The 24021-nt window shown below is 35.4% G+C and overlaps 1 protein-coding gene across 3 annotated transcripts; it reads left to right on the forward strand.

The window, feature by feature from the left end:
* The first annotated feature begins 1282 nt into the window (after window positions 1-1282).
* On the forward strand, window positions 1283-23201 carry RABEPK (Rab9 effector protein with kelch motifs). 3 transcript variants are annotated; one of them, XM_051979652.1, is made up of 8 exons: window positions 1283-1381; window positions 1968-2026; window positions 5458-5615; window positions 7068-7220; window positions 12775-12936; window positions 17022-17171; window positions 20267-20416; window positions 22901-23201. In XM_051979652.1, the coding sequence occupies exons 2-8, from the start codon at window positions 1974-1976 to the stop codon at window positions 23179-23181; spliced, it is 1107 nt and encodes a 368-aa protein (XP_051835612.1). In that variant the 5' UTR covers window positions 1283-1381; window positions 1968-1973; the 3' UTR covers window positions 23182-23201. The 3 variants fall into 3 exon arrangements, with proteins under 3 accessions (XP_051835612.1, XP_051835614.1, XP_051835613.1); XM_051979653.1 differs by lacking the exon at window positions 1283-1381 and adding an exon at window positions 1389-1487; XM_051979654.1 differs by lacking the exon at window positions 17022-17171.
* Window positions 23202-24021: the final 820 nt, after the last annotated feature.

Raw genomic sequence — 24021 nt, forward strand, 5'->3', positions numbered from 1 at the left:
AGACAAAAAAATTTATTTTGGGGATAATCCTGAATTTTTTTTGAATGAGGAAATATTCTCATTATAACATAACATTAGGAATTTGAAGACTAGAAAAATAATGTCTCTTTCTCTCTCCCCTTTCTCTCTTTCTCTCTTTAAACTGGACAGTGCTCTATCCATTACTTAATGATTTTTTCTCATATTACCTGTTAATCCCTCTCTCTGAACCTCAGTTTCCTAACCTGTAAAATAAGAGGCTAGACTAGATGATCTCTAAGGTCCCTTCTAGCTCTTGTGGATATATTTGGATGCCAGGCCTTAAAAATCAACCAAATACTACTTCAGTGGGGACATCTAGATAAGGAGATGAGCACAGAGGAAGGATTTGGAAGCTTCCTATCCCTAATGCATTTACAACTTCTGAAGAAGACTATTTGAGTGCTGACCATCAGCAATCATTTCATCTCTTTAAGTCTCAATTTCTTTATCTATAAATAATCACTATTTTACTTGTATTATCTGCCTCTTTGTAAGGGTTTTGCCCTTTAAAGCATTATAGCAGTTCTCAAACATTTTGGTTTCAGCATTCCTTTTTGCTCTCAGATTATGAGGATCCTCTCCCAAGGAGCTTTTGTTTGTACCGGATATTTTTGTGGATATTTATTATTTATTAAAAATTTAAAATTATAAAAATATTTTTGACCTCCAGAAACCTCATGCTTCAAGAATTCTGCCAACAGAAATGTGAGCTTTTATTATTGTTGTTACTTTTTCAGCTAAATGGGAGAAGCAAGGTTGCTCCTCTTTCCAAGAAGAGCAAGACAGTTTGAATTTTTTCTAGCATAGCAACAAGATCTATTGGAAAGACTGCTGATTCTGGAGTCAGAAGACCTGGTTTCAAGACCTCTACATGGGATCTGTTTGATCCAGAGAAAGTCAGGTTCTTAATCTCTCAGTGCTCCAGACATCTTTCTGAGACTAGGAATTGCAGAACAGCAGATCTTCACAGAGAGTTTACTTGCTGAGAGTTCCATACTCCAATGAATTCGTAGCTCCCGGACAACGGAAATTATAACTCACATTTCTAGTGTTTTCAGGGTATAATCTCACAAGATCATTTTGAAGATCAAAAGAGATAATGTAGGCACTTTGCAAACCTTAATGCACTACAAAAATAGGAATTATATTTATAAGCCTTAAAGAGCTCTAGAAATGTGAGTTATTATTACTACCGAACCACCACGGCAACTGCTTTACCTTCAGTCACACTGACCAGACTTCTCCCCTTTCCCCTCCCCCACCTATTTGTGCAGGCGGAAGGTGGAGCCCCAGGCTCTAAGCGGGGCGGATCCTGTGGCCCTGGAGAGACTAAAGCCACTAGCTCGCTTAAGCAGTCCAGGTAACGTGGTAACGCCGTCCTGGGCCCCACACATTAAGGAGCTTCCCCAGCTCCCAGATCGAGCAGATCGCGGGCGAGAGCTCCATACACAGGAAACAATTTGGGGGTGAGCGGGCGGGAGCGCGGCGGGGTCATGGGAGTGGAGGTGGGGGTGGGGGTGGGGCGGCGGGAACTGCAAGGTTTAAAAAGGTGACAGCGGAGAGTGGACAGTTTGGAGCTGGGAAAAGGATGAATACTAGATCAGGGCAAAATATATTAAGGGATGAGCCCTTAAATACCGTCTATCTCTATGTCCTAAAGCTTCTGCCGTAGCATATTTACAGAAAGCTCTCGCGCCTTCACCCTTTTATCCCCTTAATCCCACAAATTCAAAGTGGTTCACTGCTCTCCCTCCCACGTGTATGGCTTTGTAGCTTGCTGGGGACTGCATTTTTGGGGATCTTTGCAATAAAAGCCTGCAAGGATCAGGACTATTTTTTTTAATGCTAGGATGGCCATAAACGGCCACGCAAAAGTCCTCGTGTTGAACCAGGCTAATGGTAACAACAGTGAGTTCCTAAAAAGTCCCTTCATTTCACCTTTCTAGGATACCATGAAGCTACTTCAAGTCTTGGAGCCTGGAGACTGCCCCCAGAAGGCAACATGGTCAGTAATGGAAGATTTGAGTGCATACCCTTGTCATTAACCAACAAAGTGTTTTAGAGAATATAAGAGTTGGAAGGGAGCGCAGAGGTTTTCAGGTTTTCAGGTGTGAAAACTAAATAAAGTGGCTTGCCTAAAGTCTTAGTGCTAACTAGCTAGTGACAGAGCCAGGAGTCAATCAAAGGGAACTTAGGGATCATCTACAGTAGTCCAATCTAGGCATTTTACAGATGAGAAAACTGAAGTATGTCAAAGAGAAAATGTTTATCCAAGGTCAGTGGTGTCAAACTGAAGCAGAAAGAGATCATTAAATATAAATATGTACATATATATATGGATCCCTAAAGGCTGCATTTTGATTTAGAAAACCACATTTTAAGATGATCTGTATTTTATTATATTTTTATTCATTTTGTTAAACATTTCCCAATTACCTTTTAATTTCATTCCGCTTCACTGGGAAGTTTTGTGGGCCACATGTAGCCCACAGGCTGCTGTTTAACACTTCTGTCCTAAATCACAGCTAAGGTGGTCAAGGGTGTCACAATTTGAACTCAGATCTTCTATTTGATTCCAAGTCCAGCATTCTTTCCATCCTACCATTCCCTTCTGAAGGCCTGTTTGCTCACCTGTCAAATCAGACTGTTCTATTACTCAACCATTAAGATTCCTTCCAATTCCAAAGTGAAATGCTATGATTTAAATGAAATTTAAATTAAAAAAAAAAAGGATAGAAACCCTATAGTGCTCTATAGATCTTCAATAGACCTATAAATCTAATTAGGATCATAAATTTTGGTTGGACTTACCATTTCATTAGTATAGGAAACTCATTTTATTTATGCAGATCTATGACTTAGAGTTTTAAAATTTTTAAATGACTTTCCCAGGATTATAGTTACTTTGTGTCAGAAACTAACTTTCCATGGCTAAGCTTACTTCTCTGTTCATGCTCTCTCTCACAAAAAGAGTACTCTCTGTATTTAGATTCAAACTGATTTTTTAAGAGTATCAAAGTTATAATTATTGCAAAGCTGACAATCTCTTTACTGAAGTACATTTCGGGGGTAGAATTAAATCAATAATTAAATCTAATGTTCTTGGTTCTAAAGTTAATGATGATGATTTCTTACCATGTATTATTTCATCTACAAGATTTTGGTTTCTGTTAAACTGGCATCACTGTTTCTCTACCTGTTGTTCATAACAGCAATGGGGTCGTCTTCAGAAGCTGCTTGTTGTAGTAGAAAGGGCTTTGCATTTGCAATCAGAAACCTCTACTTGGAATCTGTCTCCAACACTTCCTGATGGTTAGTTCCAAGTTAGCAACTTCCTGGGCAAGTTACTCCAGTCAGTGAAAAAGGATTTGAAGGGAAGAAAAAAAACCTGTACCTTTCTTCTACACCAGGTACTAGCTGACTTCTAGAAAATCACTTAATCTCTGAGCCCTAATTTTCTTCTCTGTAAAATTAGAAGGATTAAGAAGATCATCTCTAAGATCCCCTTCTGCTCTGAATCTCATGATTCTACGACGAGATGCCCCGGAAATTCATTTTACTTCTCAGAGATTTTATTTCCTATGTAAAATTAGGAGGGTAAGGATGGTAACGATGTTTCCCTACTTAGCTCTTAGGATGATTGTAAGACTCAAAAGAAATAATATGTTTAACCAATTAGTAAAGAGCTATATATGTGAAAGCTGCTATTATTCATACTAGAAATACTTGCAGTATACTTGTCTTAGCCACATCCAATGATCACATTTAGAATGGGGATAGAGTTGGGGCCTGGAGTCAGGAAAACTCATTTGCCTCAGTTCAAATCTGGCCTCAAACACTTACTACTATGGGACTCTGGGCAAGTCACTTAACCTTGTTTGCCTCAGTTTCCACATCTGTAAAATGAGTTGGAAAAAGAAATGACAAATACTCCAATTGCCAAGAAAACCTCAAATGGGTTCACAAAGAGCTGAATATGACTGAAAAATGACTGAACAACATCCACATTCAAAATAATTTTATGATTAAAATAAATGGATCCCTTATTTCATTTGTTAAGAGATTCATCAGTTTCTGCTTTATAATTATTTGGGAAACATATTACCTAGAATTTCTCAGGTAATATTTCATGACATTAGGGCTAATAAACCTATAGTAATATCCTTCTCTGATGCCTAGTCATGTCCTAGAAATGCCTTTGGATTCTTGAAGGCACTTCCAGCAAAGTAGGTCCTGACAAATTGGAAAAGTTTTGGGTAAAGGTCTGTCAATCAATCAGCCAATAAGCATTAATTAAGTCTATTATGTGTCAGACACTGTGCTATGTACTAAAGATACAAACACAAAAAAAGAAATAGTTCCTGCCCTTGAGGCTTGCATTCTATCAGGGAAGATATTTATATATATATATATGTATATACAAAAGAAATACAAGATTTGGGGAGTAGGACAAGAAACTGTATCTTCTGTCCAAGGACCAATTTAGCTAAGTGTTGAAAGTTGAACAGTAGGTAACTGTTTTTTGATCTTAGTCACCTATGGGAGGGGAGAAAGGGGGAGGGAAATGGCTAATTAAAGATAACAAGGCTTAGAAATAATAATAACTAACTTTTTTTGGCACTTTAGGGTCAAAGCACTTTCCTCATAGCTGGTCTATGAGAGAAGGTGGTGGTACAAAGTTCATTTTAATGAAAATCCCCTGGGCCCAGGGGAAACAAAAGGCCACAATTCTAGACCCAGTTTTTGTCCACCTTAGATAAATACTCCATAAATAAATTGTTCTGACATTCCAGAACCTAAATTTCCCCATCTATAAAACGAGAAATCCAAGAATGAAAGCTGGATTGAGAGTCAGAGTTTTGAATTCTGAATCTTCCAGGATATGACAATGTGCTATCATGTGGCCTCTCTTGACCTCAGTTGCTTCATCTGTAAAAAGAAGTGGTAAAACAAGATGATGGCCTTTTAAAAATGTCCTTCCAACTCTAAATCTGTTACCTTGGAACCCAATGATTAATTTTAACTTGTTTTTGTGAAGTGAAAAGGAGTGACATTCCTCCCCCCCAAAAAAATACAAAGATACTATATAGAGGTAAAGCATCAGATTAGTTCTAATTACTCTAGCCTTATAATATGGATGATACAAGCTGAATTATCCCCATTTTACAGAAGAGAAAACCGAGGCTTAAAAAGATCAAATGACTTGTCCATGGTCACATAGCTATAGTAACCCTGCCCTAGTGACTCTGCTTCCTGTTCTCTTTCCACTACACCTGCATTGCTTCTATTCACACGGAAAATGCTCCTTCGAATTAGACAATCACACTGTGTGCTCGAGACTCCTTTTCCCTGGTGCATATTTAATGGTGAAGGAAAGCACACACTCCTTCATTTATTTATCACCCTTATCTCTTGAACACAAAATCCTGTTGGCAGGTACTCCTTGGCACCCCCTGGACTTGGCCCCTGTGCTCGAGTTGGCCATAACTGTCTCTACCTTCCCCCTGGTCAAGATACCGATCGAGGAAAAGTCTTCGTAGTTGGGGGAGCGAATCCTAATGGCAGCTTCTCAGATGTGTACTGCATTGATCTGGGTAAGATTAAGAACTGCAGAATGTCTTGATTTCATATTCTGCTGTTTCTTTGGTTGGGGTTGCCAAAGAGGGATTTCTACAAAATTCTCAGCCATTTCTACAAAATTCTCAGCCATAAATGATTCTGGGTGCCCAGAGATTTTGTGAATGAGTGGGAAAAATACTACAATTGGACTTTCAATTTAGTTTGAATGACTTATAGCTTGAATCCCAGCCCTGCTACTTACTGTGTGACCTTGAATAAATCCTTTTCTCTCTCAGCCTGTTTCCTCATCTGTAAAGTGAGGAGACAAGATTCATAAGCTCTAAGATTTCTTTCAGTTCTATTGTCATGGGATCCTATGTCTAGTCTTAACATTACTGTGAAGTTAAAAGGAGTGTAAATACTAAAAAAAAAAAAAAAAAAAAAAAAAAAAGTGTTCTTTACAGAGGTAAGAAAGAAGTTCATGCCTTCTGTTTCTCTTGCAGTCAGGTATATCCAGGGTGAATCCTGGTTCTATTACTTACTATCTATGTGACTTTGTATGTTACTTACCTCTCTGAGCTTTAATTCATTTATCACAAGAGAAGGCTTGACAAGATGATCTCTTAAGTCCCTTACAACCATATATCCTATAGTCCTATGGGTCCCTGAGTCTCAACTTCCTCATCTATAAAATGAGGATGATATTAGTACTGTTAGAAACTCAGAAACAATCTGAGAAACCAATTAATTAATAAGGTTCTCTATATGTGTAAGCTATCGTTATTATATTATTAGCAACCTCCTAGGATTGTTTGCATATAGGAAATACTCAATAAATGCTTTTTCATTCATTTAGATAATAGTCATAAACCCCTTAATAATCTTTCAACTACAAATAAATATCAATGTGCGTACAGATAACTTTCACTGATTAAGATCAAACTCTTCATCTTATGGTTTGCAATTCTTACCCATGTCTTCACCTAAAACCTCCAAAGAGCATTCACCCAATGCAATGGAGACCTCCCAACTAGGAAACACTAATATAAATGTGAGCTATTATTATTATAGAAAATTCATTGTTCTCATCTTGCTGGAGGGAATTCAGAGAGGTACGATTCTGGAATCAGTTATTCATCTATTATTCTTTTATATTTAATGCTCTGTGGATGACTGTGATGAATAAAATACCTGTATTTTAGGTTGAATAAAAGTATTGGTGTTGAGTTCATCTTCTATAGACTAACAGAAAATATTCTCAAGAAACTAGTTTGTATCATTGTTAACATACACTTGACAGTTGCCTTTTCTTGTGAATTATTTGGATCATTTCAGTTTAATTGAAATGTACTAATTGTCTGTTATATGTAAAATCAGTTGACTTTGGTACACAGAAGATTAGTTTTTTGCCATTAGCTGCATAAATCAGTGTATCCAGAAGAAGGGACTGACCAACCAACCCAGTAATTATTGAAAATGTTTTACAGATACTCATCAGTGGGATGAAGTGGATTGTGAAGGTCTATTGGCCCGCTATGAGCATGCCAGTTTCCTTCCCCTCAGCACCCCTGGCAGGATCTGGGTGTTTGGAGGAGCAGACCAATCAGGGAACCGAAATTGCTTGCAAGCATTGGATCTTGGTAAGTGCCTCTTGGCTACCATTCCTTTCCTGATGAGGAAATCATCTCATTTCCTATGGAGAAGATTATTTGGATTTAGTGAATAAATGTGTAACAGAACTGATGTTGCAGAAAATAAGAATTGTATTCCCTATGATAATCTGAAAATATTTTAGATTTTTTTTATCTGTGATGAGAAAATGTACAGTCCTTTCACATGTTGCATTCTATCCTGGTCTCTACATTTAGGAAGGACCTTGAAAAAATAAAATATATCCAGAGAAGAGAGATAGTAGGTAATGTATGAATTTAGAGAAAATAGTAGTTTGAATTCTGCCTCTCACCTCAGGCAAGTCACTTAGTTTATCTAGGTCTCTGTTTTTTTCAGCTATAAAATAAAGGGGTTAGAGTTAATGTTCCTAGATTTAAATCCTATGATTCAAGTGTGTGACAGAATAATATTGTAGAAAGAATTCTTGCCCTGGGTAGGGGGTTGAACTAAATGACTCGTTTTTGTTTTTTTTTTTTTTTCTTGAGGCAATTGGGGTTAAGTGACTTGCCCAAGTCACACAACTAGGACCTATTAAGTGTCTGAGGACAGATTTGAACTCAGGTCCTCCTGATTTATCCACTGCACTACCTAACTGCCACTAAATGACTCTTAAGATTCCTCTCCAGTTCCAGAATTCTTTGACTCGCTGTTGATCAGCTGTGGGAGCACCCAAGTTGGTTTTCCAGAAGAGGACATGGGATGTATGAACCATTCCCACAATTTCCCCCAGTCTCCCTTATGAAGTATATATTTCTCAGAATCTCAGTGCCAGAAAGACTAACACGTAGTCATCTAGCTTCTATATAAAAGTGTGCATGGATAGGAAATTCATTACCTCTCAAGTCAACTCATCTATCTTCTGTGTAGCTTTGATTATTAGGAAGTTTTTCTTCATATGAAATAGAAATCTGCTTCTCTGCTACTTCCCACTCATTGTTCCTAGAAGAACAAGTCTAATCCCCTTCCACACATCAGTCTTTCATAGAACTCCAGGTTGATAAGCGATTCAGAAGTCCAACTCAACCTTGAACAAAAACTTACAAAGCTCCAGCAAGTGTCCACTTTTAAGGCAACCGTCCTGTTTCTCCCTATGCTTTCCCAGGCCCAAGGCTTAGCCCCACTTCCTTCAGGGACATGTAAATCATTTTCACTGTTAAGGAGAAGGGAAAGAATATTCCCTCTGGGTAATTCTCACTTGTCAGAATGGAGAATGGAACTAGAACCTTGAACTTATTAAGCTAAGTCTGATAGGACTTGTAAAAGAGAGAATATAGATGTTGGAACTGATCCTACATCAGCTCCTGTCCCTTTCCTAGAAAACATAAATTTGACACTAAGCTAAGAAATATCAAAAACAAAAAATCATTGTTGACAATTCTTATAGTTAAGAATAATTAAAAAAAAAAAGAATAATTTCAGAGATGGCACCATACTCTGAGATCATATGGGGACTGAAGAAAAGAGCATGAGAGTTATACTTTTAGGCAGCTAAGTGGCACATTTTGTACACTGGGAAACTGAGGCCCAATGAGGACAGTATGTGGTCATAAATCTGGTAAGAGATCTCTCAATGACAACTCACATTTCTCAGCATTTTACAGAGCATTCTTCTATGAGACATTCCTGTGAGGGAAGTAATCCAAATGAGATTTTCTCCATTTTACAAGTAAAAAAATTGAGGCTGAGAGGCTGACGTGTCAAGGCACTATTCAAGCTCTAGGTTCTGTCCTCTTTCCACAATATTATGCTGTAATTCCTTAGCAGTGGGCTTTCAGTTAGAACACCTGTATTCAAGTGCCAGCTCTGCCACTTGGCAGCAGCATGGCTTGAGGTAAATCACTTTAGGTTTCTGAGCAATCAATTACTTCACATATTACCTCAGAGGCTATTGTGAGGATTTAATAGAGTAATATATATTGAAAATACTTGGCTTGTACTCATAGATCATCATATGCATATATATATATATATATATATATATATATGTATATATATAGTTATCTTTGTATATCACAAAAAGTCAGTGCAGTTTTAAGTGATTGAGGCTTTGTGGAAATTACAAATAAAGACATACCTGTATGAACACATACATATATGATCACAAACATACATGGGATTTTTACTAAGATTTTGGTTAACTTTATGATGATTATGGGTTTTAGAGAACTCTGGGAGGTTTCTCCCGTAGGTATTCATAGGGACAATAAGACAAATGTGGGGGTTTCCTATATGTTATAATTTGAGGGAAGCCACAAGCTTTCTCTCTGTTAATGAGACATTGTTATATATTGGTGAAGGTCAATTAGTTAACAAGCATTTAGTAAATACTTATGATATGCTATGTTCTGTGCCAAACTCTGAGAATAAAAAGAAAGCAAAAACTATAATCTCTGATCTCAAGGACCTATTTTAATGGGGGAGGGAAGCATGCAAAAATTAGTCAATAAAAGATCATATATCATATAATATAATATCATCAATCAATAAACATTTATTAAACACCTACCATTGCTAAGCACTGTGTTAAGTGCTAGAGATCCAAAAAAAGACAAAATATAGTCCCTGCGCTCAAAGAGCTTACAATCTCATGGGTGAGACAACATGCAAATAAATATATTCAAAACAACATATAATACAGCATAAAAGAAAAATACTTGACAGTGAAGGCAGTGAAATTAAGAGGAGCTGGGGAATACTTTCTGTACAAAGTGAGATTTTAGTTGGACTTATTGGAAGCCAGGGAAGTTAGTTATTGAAGCAGAAGAGGAAGGCGTGGGAGACAGCCAGAAAAAAATTCTGGGAGCTGAGAGAGTCTTGTTTGTGTAACAGTCAGGATCATTGGACTGAAAAGTATATGTTGGGGAGGAAAGGTGTAAGAAGATTGGGAGGTAGGAGAGGCTTGGATATGAAAGGCTTTGAATGTCAAACAGAATATTTTGTATTTGATCCTGCAGACTATATAAGGAACCCTTGAAATTTACTAAGTGTGGATTAAGTATTAGATCTGTGCTTTAGAAAAATCACTTCCTGTCAATAAAAAGTTATTTAAGAAAAAGAAAAATCACTTCAGTGACTGAATAAAGATCCTCCGGAAATGAGGAGGGGCTTGAAGCAGGCTGACTGACTTGCAGGTTATTGCAATAATTCAGGCAGGTGGTACTACACTACACTAGAGTGGTGGTATTGCCAAAGGAGAGAAAGAGTGATAAAGATAAAATTGACATGCCTTGGCAACAAACTGACTATGCTGGAGATAGTGAGGAATCTAGGATAGATGGTCCTTACATTTGAGGTCTGAGAATTACCGAGCAGCAGTGAGAGCCCAGTTGAGATTGTATAATAGAAATTTGTAGTAGACTCAGTCAGAAAAGTGATTTCCTCCGCCTTCATTTAACAGTATTTATGTAAGAGTAAAGGTGACAAATGATCCAAAGTTTAGGCTTAGCTGGACATAATTGATAATATGATAAGGGGGAGGCGGGAGATTCAAAAGAAGAGAACATCATAAGAGTTGAATTAGTTCATCAGGGGATCAAGATGGGGAGAAGAAAGAGTGGATAGTACAGGGGAGATGGCTGAGGAGATAACTGAGGGGTCAAAGCATTGGAGATCACAGTGCAAAGAGTAGGGTCTTAAAAAAGATAAAGTCTTTAAGAGACTAAGAGAAGGCAGGGGGACAGATTAAAACACAAATCAGATTGTGATTAGTTAGGGAATTTAGGAATTCTTGAATAAAGACATGGTACATTTGTGGGTGAAAGATCAAGGGTATGACCATTTTTGTATGTGGCTGGAAGAGTAACTCATGAGAAGTGAATAGACTGATGAATTTAGTAGTTAGGGTTTTTGAGGCAAAATTACTATATCTGTTGAAGTTTCCTAGTATGAGGATAGGAACTGAAGAGGAGATATAGCCAGCAGTATTGAATCACTGAGGAAAGATGAGTAGTGAGCTGGGGATTTGTAGATAATTTGATTTTGATTGGGAAGTTCTGAGTTCAAGTCTTGTCTCTGACATTTGTTAAATCATATGACCCAGGGCAAGTTACTTTGCTTTATGAATTTCACTTTTCTCATCAGTACAATAGAGATGATAATATTTGCACTATCAAACTTCTGAGGATATTAGGGAAAAGTATTTCATAAATCTTTAAACAAAATAGAAATGTGAATTGTAATTAAAATGTCAGTACTATAACTCTTATACTTGTGCTTCTCCGTGCTTAGAATTTCACCTTAAAGGTAATTAACTCCCTTGATCCTTATTTTAAAATAAAAATTCAACAAAACTTTAGGACATTATTGTGTGCATAGCCATCTTTGAGGCTCTCGTGTCTCTCTTATCCATCCATCCCCCTAGTGCCAGGCACATTGCTCTACAAACTGTAAGGATTTTAATAAAAGTTCATTCATTGAATAGAATAATAATTTTATTATTGCTTATGATAAGAGCCACAAGTTCTCAAGGATTAAACCAGCAAAATACAAAGTTGGAAAAACTACAAGTTTAGGTCTAACAATTGACTGAGTGTTTGTCAAAGGACCAGTCCAGCTGAGTACAGAGAAGTTTATTACCAGGGGGCGTTGGCCTCCAGAGAATGAATGTCTTTGCCTACAGCAATTCATTATGGTCATCTACTAAAGTATAGAGGGATTGTGACTACCACAGATCCCTGAAATGTAGAAAAACTATTGGTGGCAACTAGGTGGTACAGTGGATAAGATCTGAATTCAAATCCTTTCTTAGACATATAGTTGTTGTATGACCCTGGGCAAATCACTTAACTTCTTGTTCTCAATTTCCTCATAAATAAAATGGAGATAATTTTCAAAATTAAAAAATACTTTTAAAAAATTCATTTTTATTTTCACTTCCAAATTTTTTCCTCCTGTTACCATTCTCCATTCAAAGAGAAGGAAGAACCACAATATCCATTATAAATATGAAGTCATACAAAACATATTTCCAGTAGTTATATTTTTTAAAAGAAAAAAAAATAAATGCTTTTGTCTTCTGTCTGAGTCCATCAGTTTTCTATCTAGAGATGAATAGCATTTTTCATCATGAATCTTGGAATTATGGCAGATCATTGTATGAACAGATTCACTAAGTCTTTCAGAATTATCTTTACAATATTGTTACTATATAAATTGTTCCCCTGGTTTTGCTCACTTCACTCTGCATCAGTTCAAGATCTTCCAGGTTTTTTTGAAACCATCCCCTTCATCATTTCTTACAGCATAATAGTATTCTGTACATTCGTATAGCATTACCTATTCAACCATTCCCCAACTGATGGACAAAATGGGGATAATTTTAAATACTTACTTAACAGGTTTGTTGTGGAACTCAAATGAAATTAAATTACATAAAGTTCTTTGCAAACTTTAAATATAAGTATTGGCTCTTATTAAATATAAAGTTGTAGCTCATGGCCTTGTAGTATGATAATAATGATGATGATGGTGATGTAGCAATTCCGCTAACCTAAGATTGTCTTACAAAAATTACATGTGGATCAGAAACCAGGATATGGAGCACTCCTAATGTGACTGGCACACCACCATCTCCAAGAACATTTCACACAGCATCCGCGATCATCGGAAACCAACTATATGTTTTTGGTGGTGGGGAAAAAGGAGCCAAACCTGTTCAGGACACGCAGCTCCATGTATTTGACGCAAGTATGGTTAACAAATTTATTTAGTAATCCAACAAACTTTAGGCCCTCATCACCTCTTTCTTTTACTATTTTTTTCATAGCCTCTTTGCTTTAACTTTTTTGCCTTGAATCTGTCTTTCATATTGCTGTCAAAATAATCTTTCTAATGTACAAGTCTGATCTTGGCCATCCCTTGACCAGAATTCTTCAGTGATTTCCCATTTCTATAAGATAAAATACAAATGCCATATCCTGGTATTCATTATTTTCTACAATATGACTTCAAATGAGTAATTTCATATTATTTCTCCATTATTTTTTCTAGGTGCTCTAGTAAATTATTCAGCTGTTCCCTAGTCTTCTGTGGTTATTTCCTTTTACTGTGCAATCATGTAGACCATTCTACAATGACTGAAGTTCTTCTTCATCTCCAACTTTTGAGAATCTTTTCTTTGTTCAAGACCCACGTTAGGTGCTACCTCCTCAATGAAGCCTTTTCTGATTTCCCCTGCAGAAAGTAGTCTTTCCTTTCTCATCTTTTTCTAGAGCATTTTGGATCTTTCTCTCCTTCCCTTCCCATTGTCCATCATATTCTGCTTTGTTTCACATTTATTTACATCATCATTGTATATTCACCTAAATCCCTAGATTGAAATTTTCTTAAGATTAGGATATGTCAGGCTTTTTTAGTCTTTGTATTCATAGTACTGACCATAGGGCTGAGCACATAATAGGCATTTAAATGATATTTGTTGAATTGAATTGAAATTGGGTATTTCTTTTGCAAAACATGGTATTAAGTGTTATGAGGGAAACAGATATAGGGTAGCTGGTCTTTGATCAAAAGAGCTTCCAGTTGACATAGGAAGACATGATATAAAATATCAGATACTCTAGTAACTAGGAAAGATTCTGTTAGAATGTCTGAATTCTAATCTTTGCTTTACCACTGACTACTAGATAAATCATTTGGTTTCTCTGGACTTTAGTCTTTTGAAAGTTCTAATCTCCTTGAACTCTGAAGTTTATCTTTTGTGGAAAGTTTAGGAGTCTCAACCACAAATGGTGTATGGGTCTAGATTTTCTTCTGTCTCTATCTCAGATTTCTCGTCTATAAAATGAGAAACCTAGATTAGATATTCTCTAAGGTTCCTTCCAGTTCTTTTTTTTTTTTTTAATATTTTGTGAGACAAAGGGATTAAGTGACTTGCCCCGGGATCACACAACTAGGAAGTGTTAAATGTCTGAGCTCATATTTGAACTCAGGTCCTCCTCACTTCAGAGCTGGTGTTCTTTCCACTATGCCACCTAGCTGCCCCAATTCCTTCCACAGTTCCTTCCACTTCTGACCTCTTCTTTTCTATATCTTAAAATTCTATGTTCATTCCAGCTCAAATATTCTAGGACCTGTATTCTCACATTCTGTGTCCACAGATCCCTTACAGCTCTAATTGTCATTTATGATCTAAACTTGCTTTCAAGTTCTCTTTGGAAACTCCCAAAAGTTGTTTCATTTACATCTCTTTATATATATATATATATATATATTCCAGATGTGACTTGCTGAGAAAACCCAACAGACAAAAAAACATAAGCTACAGAACAGATGAATTTGGTGGAGGGAAATAGAGAGATTTGTTCAAATCGCCAAAGGATTCTCTCACTTTTAAAAAAGCTTTAGGGTTCCTTTACATAATAAAAACTTAATAATGTATTTTATTAGTGGCTTTGGCCAAAAAAAAAAAAACAAACAAAACAAGCCATCATTTTTTGACAAACTCTCTGCTCTTAGCTAGCTTGGTTCTTGAACTGTATATGAAACCTTTCTAGCTGGATAGAACCTAAAAGAACTTACACACCATTGAGAGAACTTCCAACAAACCAGTAAAAATTTAAAAAAAATTTTTTGAACTTGTGGGTTAAAGCAAACATTTCCATAATGTTGTACAATAAAAAAGATAATTATATATGAAACTACAAATCTACTATGCACAACTTGATATTCCCTTCAAATATACAACAAAATTACATAAGTTTATTTTTTCCTTTTTTTTTCTTCTCTCCCTACTCTGTCTGCATCTAGAGAAAGAACTGATAAATATAAGTGTGTATAAAATAATTTTAAATAATAATTCAACAAACATTTATCAAGTACTTATGCAAGGCTCTCTGTATTAGGCACAAGAATTCAAAGATAAAAAATGACCCAGTTCTTGCCTTTAGAAACCTGCAGAAATACCTTAAAGGAGAATATGGTGAGCCTACATATCATCACTTAACATCTCAGTGCCTCCAGGCAACTCCCTAAGACTATAAATTACAGACCATTACTAACTTTTATCATTGGAGAGAATTTCCACACCTGTCATACTCTATATTGATAAAATAACAACAGCATTAATAATAGCTAATATTTACATAGGTTTGGATGTAAAGTCTAAGGTTTGTAAAACCCATTTACATATGTAGACACACACACACAAATAATCTCATGATTACCATTCTGGGAGGTAGATGCTATTATTATCCCCATTTTACAGATGAGGGAGCAAAGAGGTTAAATGATTTGCCCCAGGTCATACAGTTTAATGTATTTGAAATAGAATTTGTATGCACATCTTCTCAACTTCAAGGCTACAATTTTGACATCTAGATGCCTTACAAAATTTTTTTCCCCAATAGTATTTTATTTTTCCAAATATATATAAACATAGTTTTCAACATACTTTTTTGTTTCCATATAAATTTTTAAAAATAATAATCGTTTTTTATTTTTCAAAATACACGGAAAGATAGTTTTCAACATTCACCCTTGTAAAACCTTGTGTTTCAATTTTTTTTCCTTCCCTCCTCATCTCCCCCCTCTCTTGGACAGCAAGTAATTCAATATAGGTTAAACATGTGCAATTCTTCTAAACAAGTCAGATCTAAAGCGGGGGAGGAGTGTGAGAAAAAAAATAAGCAAACAAACAACAACAAAAAAGGTAAAAATACAATATAATGTGATTCACATTCAGTCTCCATAGTTCTTTCTCTGGATACAGATGACTCTTTTCATCAAAAGTCTATTGGAATTGCTTTGAATCACCTCATTGTTAAAAACAGCCAAGTCCATCACAATTGCATAATCTTTCAACATTTTTTTGTTTTGTTTTTACTTATTTATTTTTATTAAAACTTTTTATTTTCAAAACATAGGCATGGATAATTTTTCAACATTGAGCCTTGCAAAGTTTTGACCTTGTGTTTCAATTTTTCCCTTCTTTCCCCCCATCCCCTAACCTAGTTGACAAGTAATCCAATATATCAACATAAATTTTTATAAAACTTTGTGTTCTAAATTTTTCTCCCTCCTTCTCGTCCCCCTCCCAAGACACCAAGCAATCTGATATAGGTTAAATATATGCAATCTTTTAAAACATATTTCCATATTTGTCATGTTGTGTAAGAAAAACCAGACCAAAAGTATGTGTGTGGGGGAAGAAACACAAGAAAGAAAAAAACAAACAATTTTTAAAATATGCACACAAATAGTAGAATATGAAGTAGAATGTTTAGGAGACAAGAAAGCCAGGAAAAGTGCTATAATAGGGACAATCTTTTCTAACATTTCTCTGCCATTTCAAATTTTTTGATCGTGGATGGATTCTAGATATTCTTTTTTTCTAGCTCTAGATATAATAATAGTTCCTATCTCCAAAACACTTTAATGTTTATAAGGCACTTTGTTCATAATAATCCTGAAAATATACATCTTATAAATTTTATCTCCATTTTGCAAAAGAGGAAGCTGGGCCTCTAAGTGGTGACTGACACAGCCACAGTAACATAACCAAAACATTCCAGAGCCATGAGTTGAATCTGAGTCTATTGGAACCCTTGTCTATGCTTTTTCCACTATGACAATTTATTCAGCAAGATTTAATTTAAACTTAACTTTCCAGGAATGACTTTTTGCATGAAATGAGGTTCATTTATTCTCATAGGATTGTTTCTATAAATTTTAAAAGTTCGTTATTTCACATGATGCCAATGCATTGTAGTTTAGGGGTGCTTGTAATTTTGCAAAGTATTGCTGTCTAATGTCATTATATCTTATATTTTCAGTGACATTAACCTGGTCACAGCCTGAAACCTGTGGGGAACCACCCCCACCCCGTCATGGACATGTGATGGTGGCCTTAGGGCCGAAACTTTTTGTCCATGGTGGCTTAGCAGGGGATGAATTCTATGATGATCTGTATTGCATAGACACAAGTAAGTAGAGTAAAAAATGGCGGTGAGAATAGAAACAATGACTTTTTAAAGAAAAATTTAATAATTTTTTATTTTCAAAATACATGCAAAGATAACTTTCAGTGTTCACCTTTGCAAAACCTTGTGTTCCAAATTTTTCTCTCTCCCCTAGATATCAAGTAATCCAATATAGGTTAAACATATGCATTCTTCTATACATATTTCCACAATTATCATACTGAACAAGAAAAATTAGATCAAAAAGGAAAAAAATGAGAAAGAAAACAAAAAGCAAGCAAACAACAATAAAAGGGTGGAAATACTATATTGTGACCATAGTTTCTATACTCCTCTTACTGGATGCAAATGGCTTTCTCTATCCTAAGTCTATTGGAATTGGCCTGAATTACCTAATTGTTAAAAAGAGCCATGTCCTATAGTCTTGTTGTTGCTGTATATAATGATCGTCTGGTTCTGCTCATTTCACTCAGCATCAGTTCATGTAAGTCTCTGTAGGCCTCTCTGAAATCATCCTGCTGGTCATTTCTTACAAAACAATAATATTCCATAACATTCATATACCATAACTTATTCAGCCATTCTCCAATTGATGGGCATCCATTCAGTTTCCAGTTTCTCGCCACTACAAAGAGGGCTGCCACATACATTCTTGCACAGACAGGTCCCTTTCCCTTCTTTAAAATCTCTTTGGGATATAAGCCCAGTAGAAACACTGCTGGCTCAAAGGGTATGCACAGTTTGATAACCTTTTGGGCATAGTTTCAGATTGTCTCCAGAACAGTTAAATCAGTTCACAACCAACGATGTTTTAATGTCTCAGTTTTCCTGCATCCCTTCCAACATTCGTCATTATCTTTTCTTGTCATTTTAGCCAATCTGAGAGGTATGTAGTGGTACCTCAGAGGAGGAATAACTTTTAAAAACAGTTTTTGGTGTACCAAATTGGGAAATAGGTAATCATACTGAATAATGAATAATCTTTTTTTTCTAATCTTCACTTAATAACAATGACTAATAGTATTATAAGCTTTTAATATTTGCAGAATTGTTAAGATATAGTTTTACTTAAGCTTCATAGTTATTTCCATGAGATAGAATGCTATAAGCAGTATCTTCTCCCATTTTATACATGAGGAAACTGAGGCTCAAAGAAGTTAAGCAACTTGTCCTAAATTATGCTACTAATAAGTTCATGGAAGGAATTAGTTCTTTCTTGACTACAAGGCCAGTGTCACCTCTTCTATATCATGCTGCTTTAAATATTGTAAGGGACTTTTCTTTATAGCAAATGTATATGCAAAATGTATAGGAAAAGCATTATTTTGCCCATTTTACAGATGTATTGGTACTTGTCTTATCTCAGGTTTCCAAATTTCTAAATTCCAGCATTTTTTCCTGCTGCTATACAGTATATTTGAGAGAGCTTTATCCATAAAAAGCTAGGTTTTATAGCTTTCAAGACTCAATGTTTTGCTTTGAGAAGATCAGAAACATCTCAGATTTTACATAAGGACAATCTGCAACAGCTACCCATCGCTATCTCCTAGGATTCCTTGTAATTCTGTCTTCTGGATAAACTTTAGTTTGTCATTGTCCTTTACTTGTATCATGTTTGTTCCCTTGGGCAAACAGCAGGCAAAATTGAGCTAATGGATTTTAGAACAAAAAGAATGAGGAACTCTCTAATATCCCTTCTGCCTTTAAATCCTTTCAGACTTCAAGACTTTTTAGTGTCTGAGAGTTCATTACATCCCAAAAGAGTTCATTCAACTTTGGGGTTAAAATAATTGTTAGGAAATTATTCCATATTTGGAGCCAAAAATCTCCCTCTTTATGACTTAAAGAGTCCTACTTTTGCCATCTGAGGTCTAGCAGAATAAATTAATTTGTTCTTTCATGAAACAATAAAGTATTTAAAAATAAGTATGCAAGTATTTTAAAACAGTCATGTCCCCTCTTCCATATTGTTGTTGTTTTTTCTCTCCTCTACCAGCTTAAATATTCTAGTTTTTTCAAGTGATTTTGAAGAACATGGTTTCCTCATGATTCTGGCCTCTGGATAAACTTTAGTTTATCTGTGTCCCTTTATGGTGTCAAAGAAAAACTAATAATACTAACATTGTACTTTACAATTCAGGCTGAAGTCTGCTAGAACATTAATTTATTCCTAAGTCATTTCTACTTTAGAAAAAGAGATGTGTTGACTGTTTCCTGAGCAAGTTTCATCTCTACACCATTTCCAGGTAGTTGACCTGACTCTGACTCCGATATTCTTTAGACTAAATAACTAAATTATCTAAAAGCAAATTTCATATAACATATAAAATGTAGAATAGGGAGGAAAAAGAGAAAAGAATCAGAAAAGAGAATTATTTTGAAATGAAATATCCTCCCAAGAACTTGGGACCAGGTCTATCCTACAAAACTATTTAAATAAAGTTAATAAATGTTCGATCCCTCTCCTTGAATGAATGGCCTTTTGCTGAAAACTGTGAAGTCCCTGTTAAAGCTACAAAGGAATGTGTCTACTGTGATTGCAGTTTCATACAAACCACCTGCTAGGAAAATGGCTCTAAAACTGAAAGGGACTTCACAGGGCAAAACTTTAATTTTCTAGATGAGGGATCTGAAGCCATGCTAAGCAGCTCACCCACAGGCAGGATTTGAAGTCAAGTACTTTAACTCCCAAATCAGTGCTTTTTCTACTCCATCATTCCACTTGAAAATCACCAATGACAGCTTTCAAGCTGAAATCATATGTAAACTGTAGGCCATGTGGCAGTAACATATCTCAAACTAAATTCTGGTTGTATATAATAAGCAATTTTTATTTAGATAATTCAATTCTGAAAATATTTATTAAGAACTTATCCTGGGCAAGGCAAAGCAGTCCCTGCTCTAAAGAAATTTACACTCTATGGGGAAAGGTAAATATAATGCAAAGTAAGGCATGATGGTAGCAACAGAGAGAGAGAAAGTGTTCTGGGAAGAAGTGTGAGATAAGCATGAGACTGGGTGGAGAATTCGGGAATTTACCTCAGTTGAATTCCTTGTCTGCTTATTTGCTTCTGAAATAATGTCCCCTCTTTTGGTAGATGACATGAAATGGGAGAAGTTGGAGACTACAGGTGATGTTCCTTCAGGCTGTGCTGCCCATTCTGCTGTGGCTCTGGGGAAGCACTTATACATCTTTGGAGGAATGGCTCCCACAGGGGCTTTGGCTACAATGTACCAATATCACATAGGTAGGAAGTTCGCTTTTATCTCTTTAAATCAGTGTTTCAGCTGTGACTGGAAAATGCTACATTATTTTGATTTTTCAACAGGGCCATATAAGTAGCAATGGATCTCAGAGATTAGAAGGTGCATTTATGAGGAATTTTTTTTTGTTAACATATTTTGTTTCCCAATTACATGAAAAAAAATTTTATCATTCATTTTAAAAATTTTGAGTTCCAAAATCTCTTTCTCTTTTACCCCTCTCTCGCCCTTGAGAAGGCAAGTAATATGATGTGAAGTCATGCAAAACATATTTCTATATTTTATTGGTGTTCAGTTGTTTTTCAGTCATGTCAAACTCTGTGACTCCACTGAAATTTTCTTGCCAAAGAGACTTCATTTGTTTGCCATTTCTTTCTCAAGTTCATTTTACAGATGAGGAAACTGAGGCAAACAGGGTTAAATGATTTGCCCAGGATCACACAGCTGGGAGGTGTCTGAGGCCAGGTCAGTTTCATGCTATGTAGATCTAAGGTTTGTAACCTTTTTTGATTCCTGGATCCACTGGGCAGTCTGGTGAAGATTTTGGACCCTTTCTCAAAATAATATTTTTAAAAGCATAAATTTAAAATATGTAGAGTTACAAAATAAATATATTTAAATACTATTGTAAAAAGAATTATAAAGGAAATCAATTTTATTGAAATACCATTATAAAAATATTTTTTTTAAAAATTCATGGACCACATAAAATTTTGAAGGATAAATGTTGAAAACTATCTTTGCATGTATTTTGAAAAATAAAAAGTCATTATTACAAAAACCAAATAAATACAATAAAATACATAAAATGAAATAAAAGAGATTACAAAGGGAAACAATTATACTAAAATACAGTTATCAAAAGATTTTTTAAGTGCACAATTTTGTGCACAGCAAATTTTTAAAAAATTTTAGAACTCATGCTATAAACACTGGTTCCTTTGACTTTTCGCCTTTCTCTGTTTATTTTTCTTCTTTGTTCTTTATTATTATTATTAAAAAATAATTTATCAATCCCTTAATTTCCAACAACAGAAACACCAAATAAAATACACATAGCTATTTATAACTAAAAATTTTCTACATATGATAAATCCAGTTAAACTATTTGTCTGAACTTGTAATTTTATCAGTGAAGAGAGCTTTAAGAAAATTCCTTTTACCAATGCAAATAGTAGCTCTTCTGCATTTTATCCATGTTAGAGAATTGCCTGGACCATTAAGCAATTGTAAACCTGTACAGGTTCACATAACTAGTAAGTATTAAACATAGAACCTGAATGCATGTGGTCTTGATTCTGAGGCAGGCAGTCACCCTTTCTGTACAACCTGTTTCTCCTGTCCATAAAAGCTCAAGAATTACTAACTCCATATTCATTTCTCTTTGTCCATTATTCTCTGTATTTGTTTATACGTTTTTATGAATCTGATTTTAATCAATGTAATTGCTGTTTTAATTCTAATTTCTTTATATATTATTTCATATTTTTAAAAAACTGTCTTTATATTCCTCTCTTCTTTTTGGAAGGAGTCGTCAAAATCTATGACTTCATTGAAGTATAGAGCTCTCCATATAGAAACTCTCTCCATAAATGCAGCTCTGTGGCTCATCCGTAATTTGTACTTAGAGAATTGTCTGGGACACAGAGAGGTTAAGGACACATCTACTGTATGTAAGGACAAGACATATCTACTTACTCAATTCACTTCAATAAAATTTAGGTAAATGTCTCCAGATACTATGCTAGCTTTTAACTAGCTCTCCATTCACTATACCATACTACTTTTTGTATTCTTCATGTGTCATTTCAATGGCCTTGTAGTGTTATTTTGTGGGGTTTTGTTTGTTTTTCAAAGGAAATTGGAGTTAAGTGACTTGCCCAGGATCATGCAAGTAGTAAGTGTTAAGTGTCTGAGGCTGGATTTGAACGCAGGTTCTTCTGCCTACAGATCTGGTATTCTATCCACTATGCCATGTAGTTGTGCCATGTAGTATTATTTTGATATTTCATAGTTATTTTTCTAGTTGTTTCTAATTATATACAAATATATGGGGCAACTAGATAGTGCCATACTGCACAGAGTGCTAGGTCTAGAGTCAGAGAGTCTCATCTGAGTTCAAATGTGACTTCAGATACTTACTAGCAGTGTGACTACAGACAAATCTTTTACCCCTGTTTGCTTCAGTTTCTTCATCTGTAAAATGAGCTGGCCAACCACCCCTCACAGGGACACCCAAAGAATCAAACATGACTGAAAACAACTGAAGAACTATCATTTTTTCTTTATTATAATACTTTGTGTTTATTCTCAAAAATGGAATTATTAGAACAACAGATAACATTTTGTAGTATTTGTATTTTACCAAAATGTCCTCTGAAAAGATTCTACCGGTTTTCAATTCCAATAATAATATATGGGTGTTTCTTGGATGTTGTTTTTTGGGGTTTTTCTTTTTTCAAACACAGAAAAACAACACTGGAGCCTGCTTAAGTTTGATACATATTCACCCCCTGGACGACTGGACCATTCAATGTGCATCATTCCTTGGCGTGTGGCTCCTGCCGCTGCAGAAGAACATACAAATGTAGGCAGTGTCACCAGCAATGTAGAGAAAGAAGACTTAGCTGATGAAATTGTGAAAGAAGGTGATCAGAAAGTGACAGATACATTCCTATGCTTAGTGTTTGGTGGGATGAATACTGAAGGGGAAATCTATAATGACTGTGTTGTAACACCAGTTGACTAATAAAATTAATGTTTTCTTAATACCTTTCAAATTTTCTATTTTAAGAAATTTAAAGTGAACATCTGTTAGGGGTAGATAGGACTGCAACATTACTTTTATGCTAGAAGCTTGTTTAAGTGTTTGTGATACACAGGTGGCACAGTCAGATTGACCAGATGAAGAAATTATCCTGTCAATAAAAAGTTATTTAAAAAAAAAAGAAAAAAGAAATTATCCACAAAAGTGAAAAAATTCAAGAATCATAGACTGTTAAAGATGGAAAGGGACGTTAGGCTAGGGGTTCTTAGGTGTTTTATGTGCGTCATGGTTACTTTAAAAAGAAAAAAACAGAGTTTTTTTAAGAGTTTATGTTAAGAACCTCTGCCTTAGAATGTAGAATATTAGAACATGAAACACAAAATGTTGGAATTCCAAATGGGCTTAGAAATCACCTCCTCCAATCCTCTTATTTTAGTTATAAGGAAATTAAGATTTAGTGGTTAGTAACTTGCCCAGGATCATATCAAACTAGTAAGAGAACTAGCATCTGATCATTTCCTGATACCTAGGCCAGTAGTTTCCCCCTGCCCTCACCCCACCACATTTTCTCCCTGTGATCATGGAAATCTTATTTTGCACTAGCAGTGGGACTCAGAGAGTTTATCAACTAATATGCCTAGATTTCATAAAAGGCAAAACAATCAGGTGGTTTATATTAAATTGCACGTATTCACTCCAACTTGAATTGAAAAAAGATTTCAAACTTTTAAAAGAGGGCTTGAATAGTCATTAACTTTATTAAGTTCTGTATGATAATACTGGACCCACTGTTGTTTCTTTTACAAAATAAAATATTCTCTT

Source organism: Antechinus flavipes, chromosome 2, assembly GCF_016432865.1.
Source record: "Antechinus flavipes isolate AdamAnt ecotype Samford, QLD, Australia chromosome 2, AdamAnt_v2, whole genome shotgun sequence".
Taxonomy (NCBI): Eukaryota; Metazoa; Chordata; class Mammalia; order Dasyuromorphia; family Dasyuridae; genus Antechinus; species Antechinus flavipes.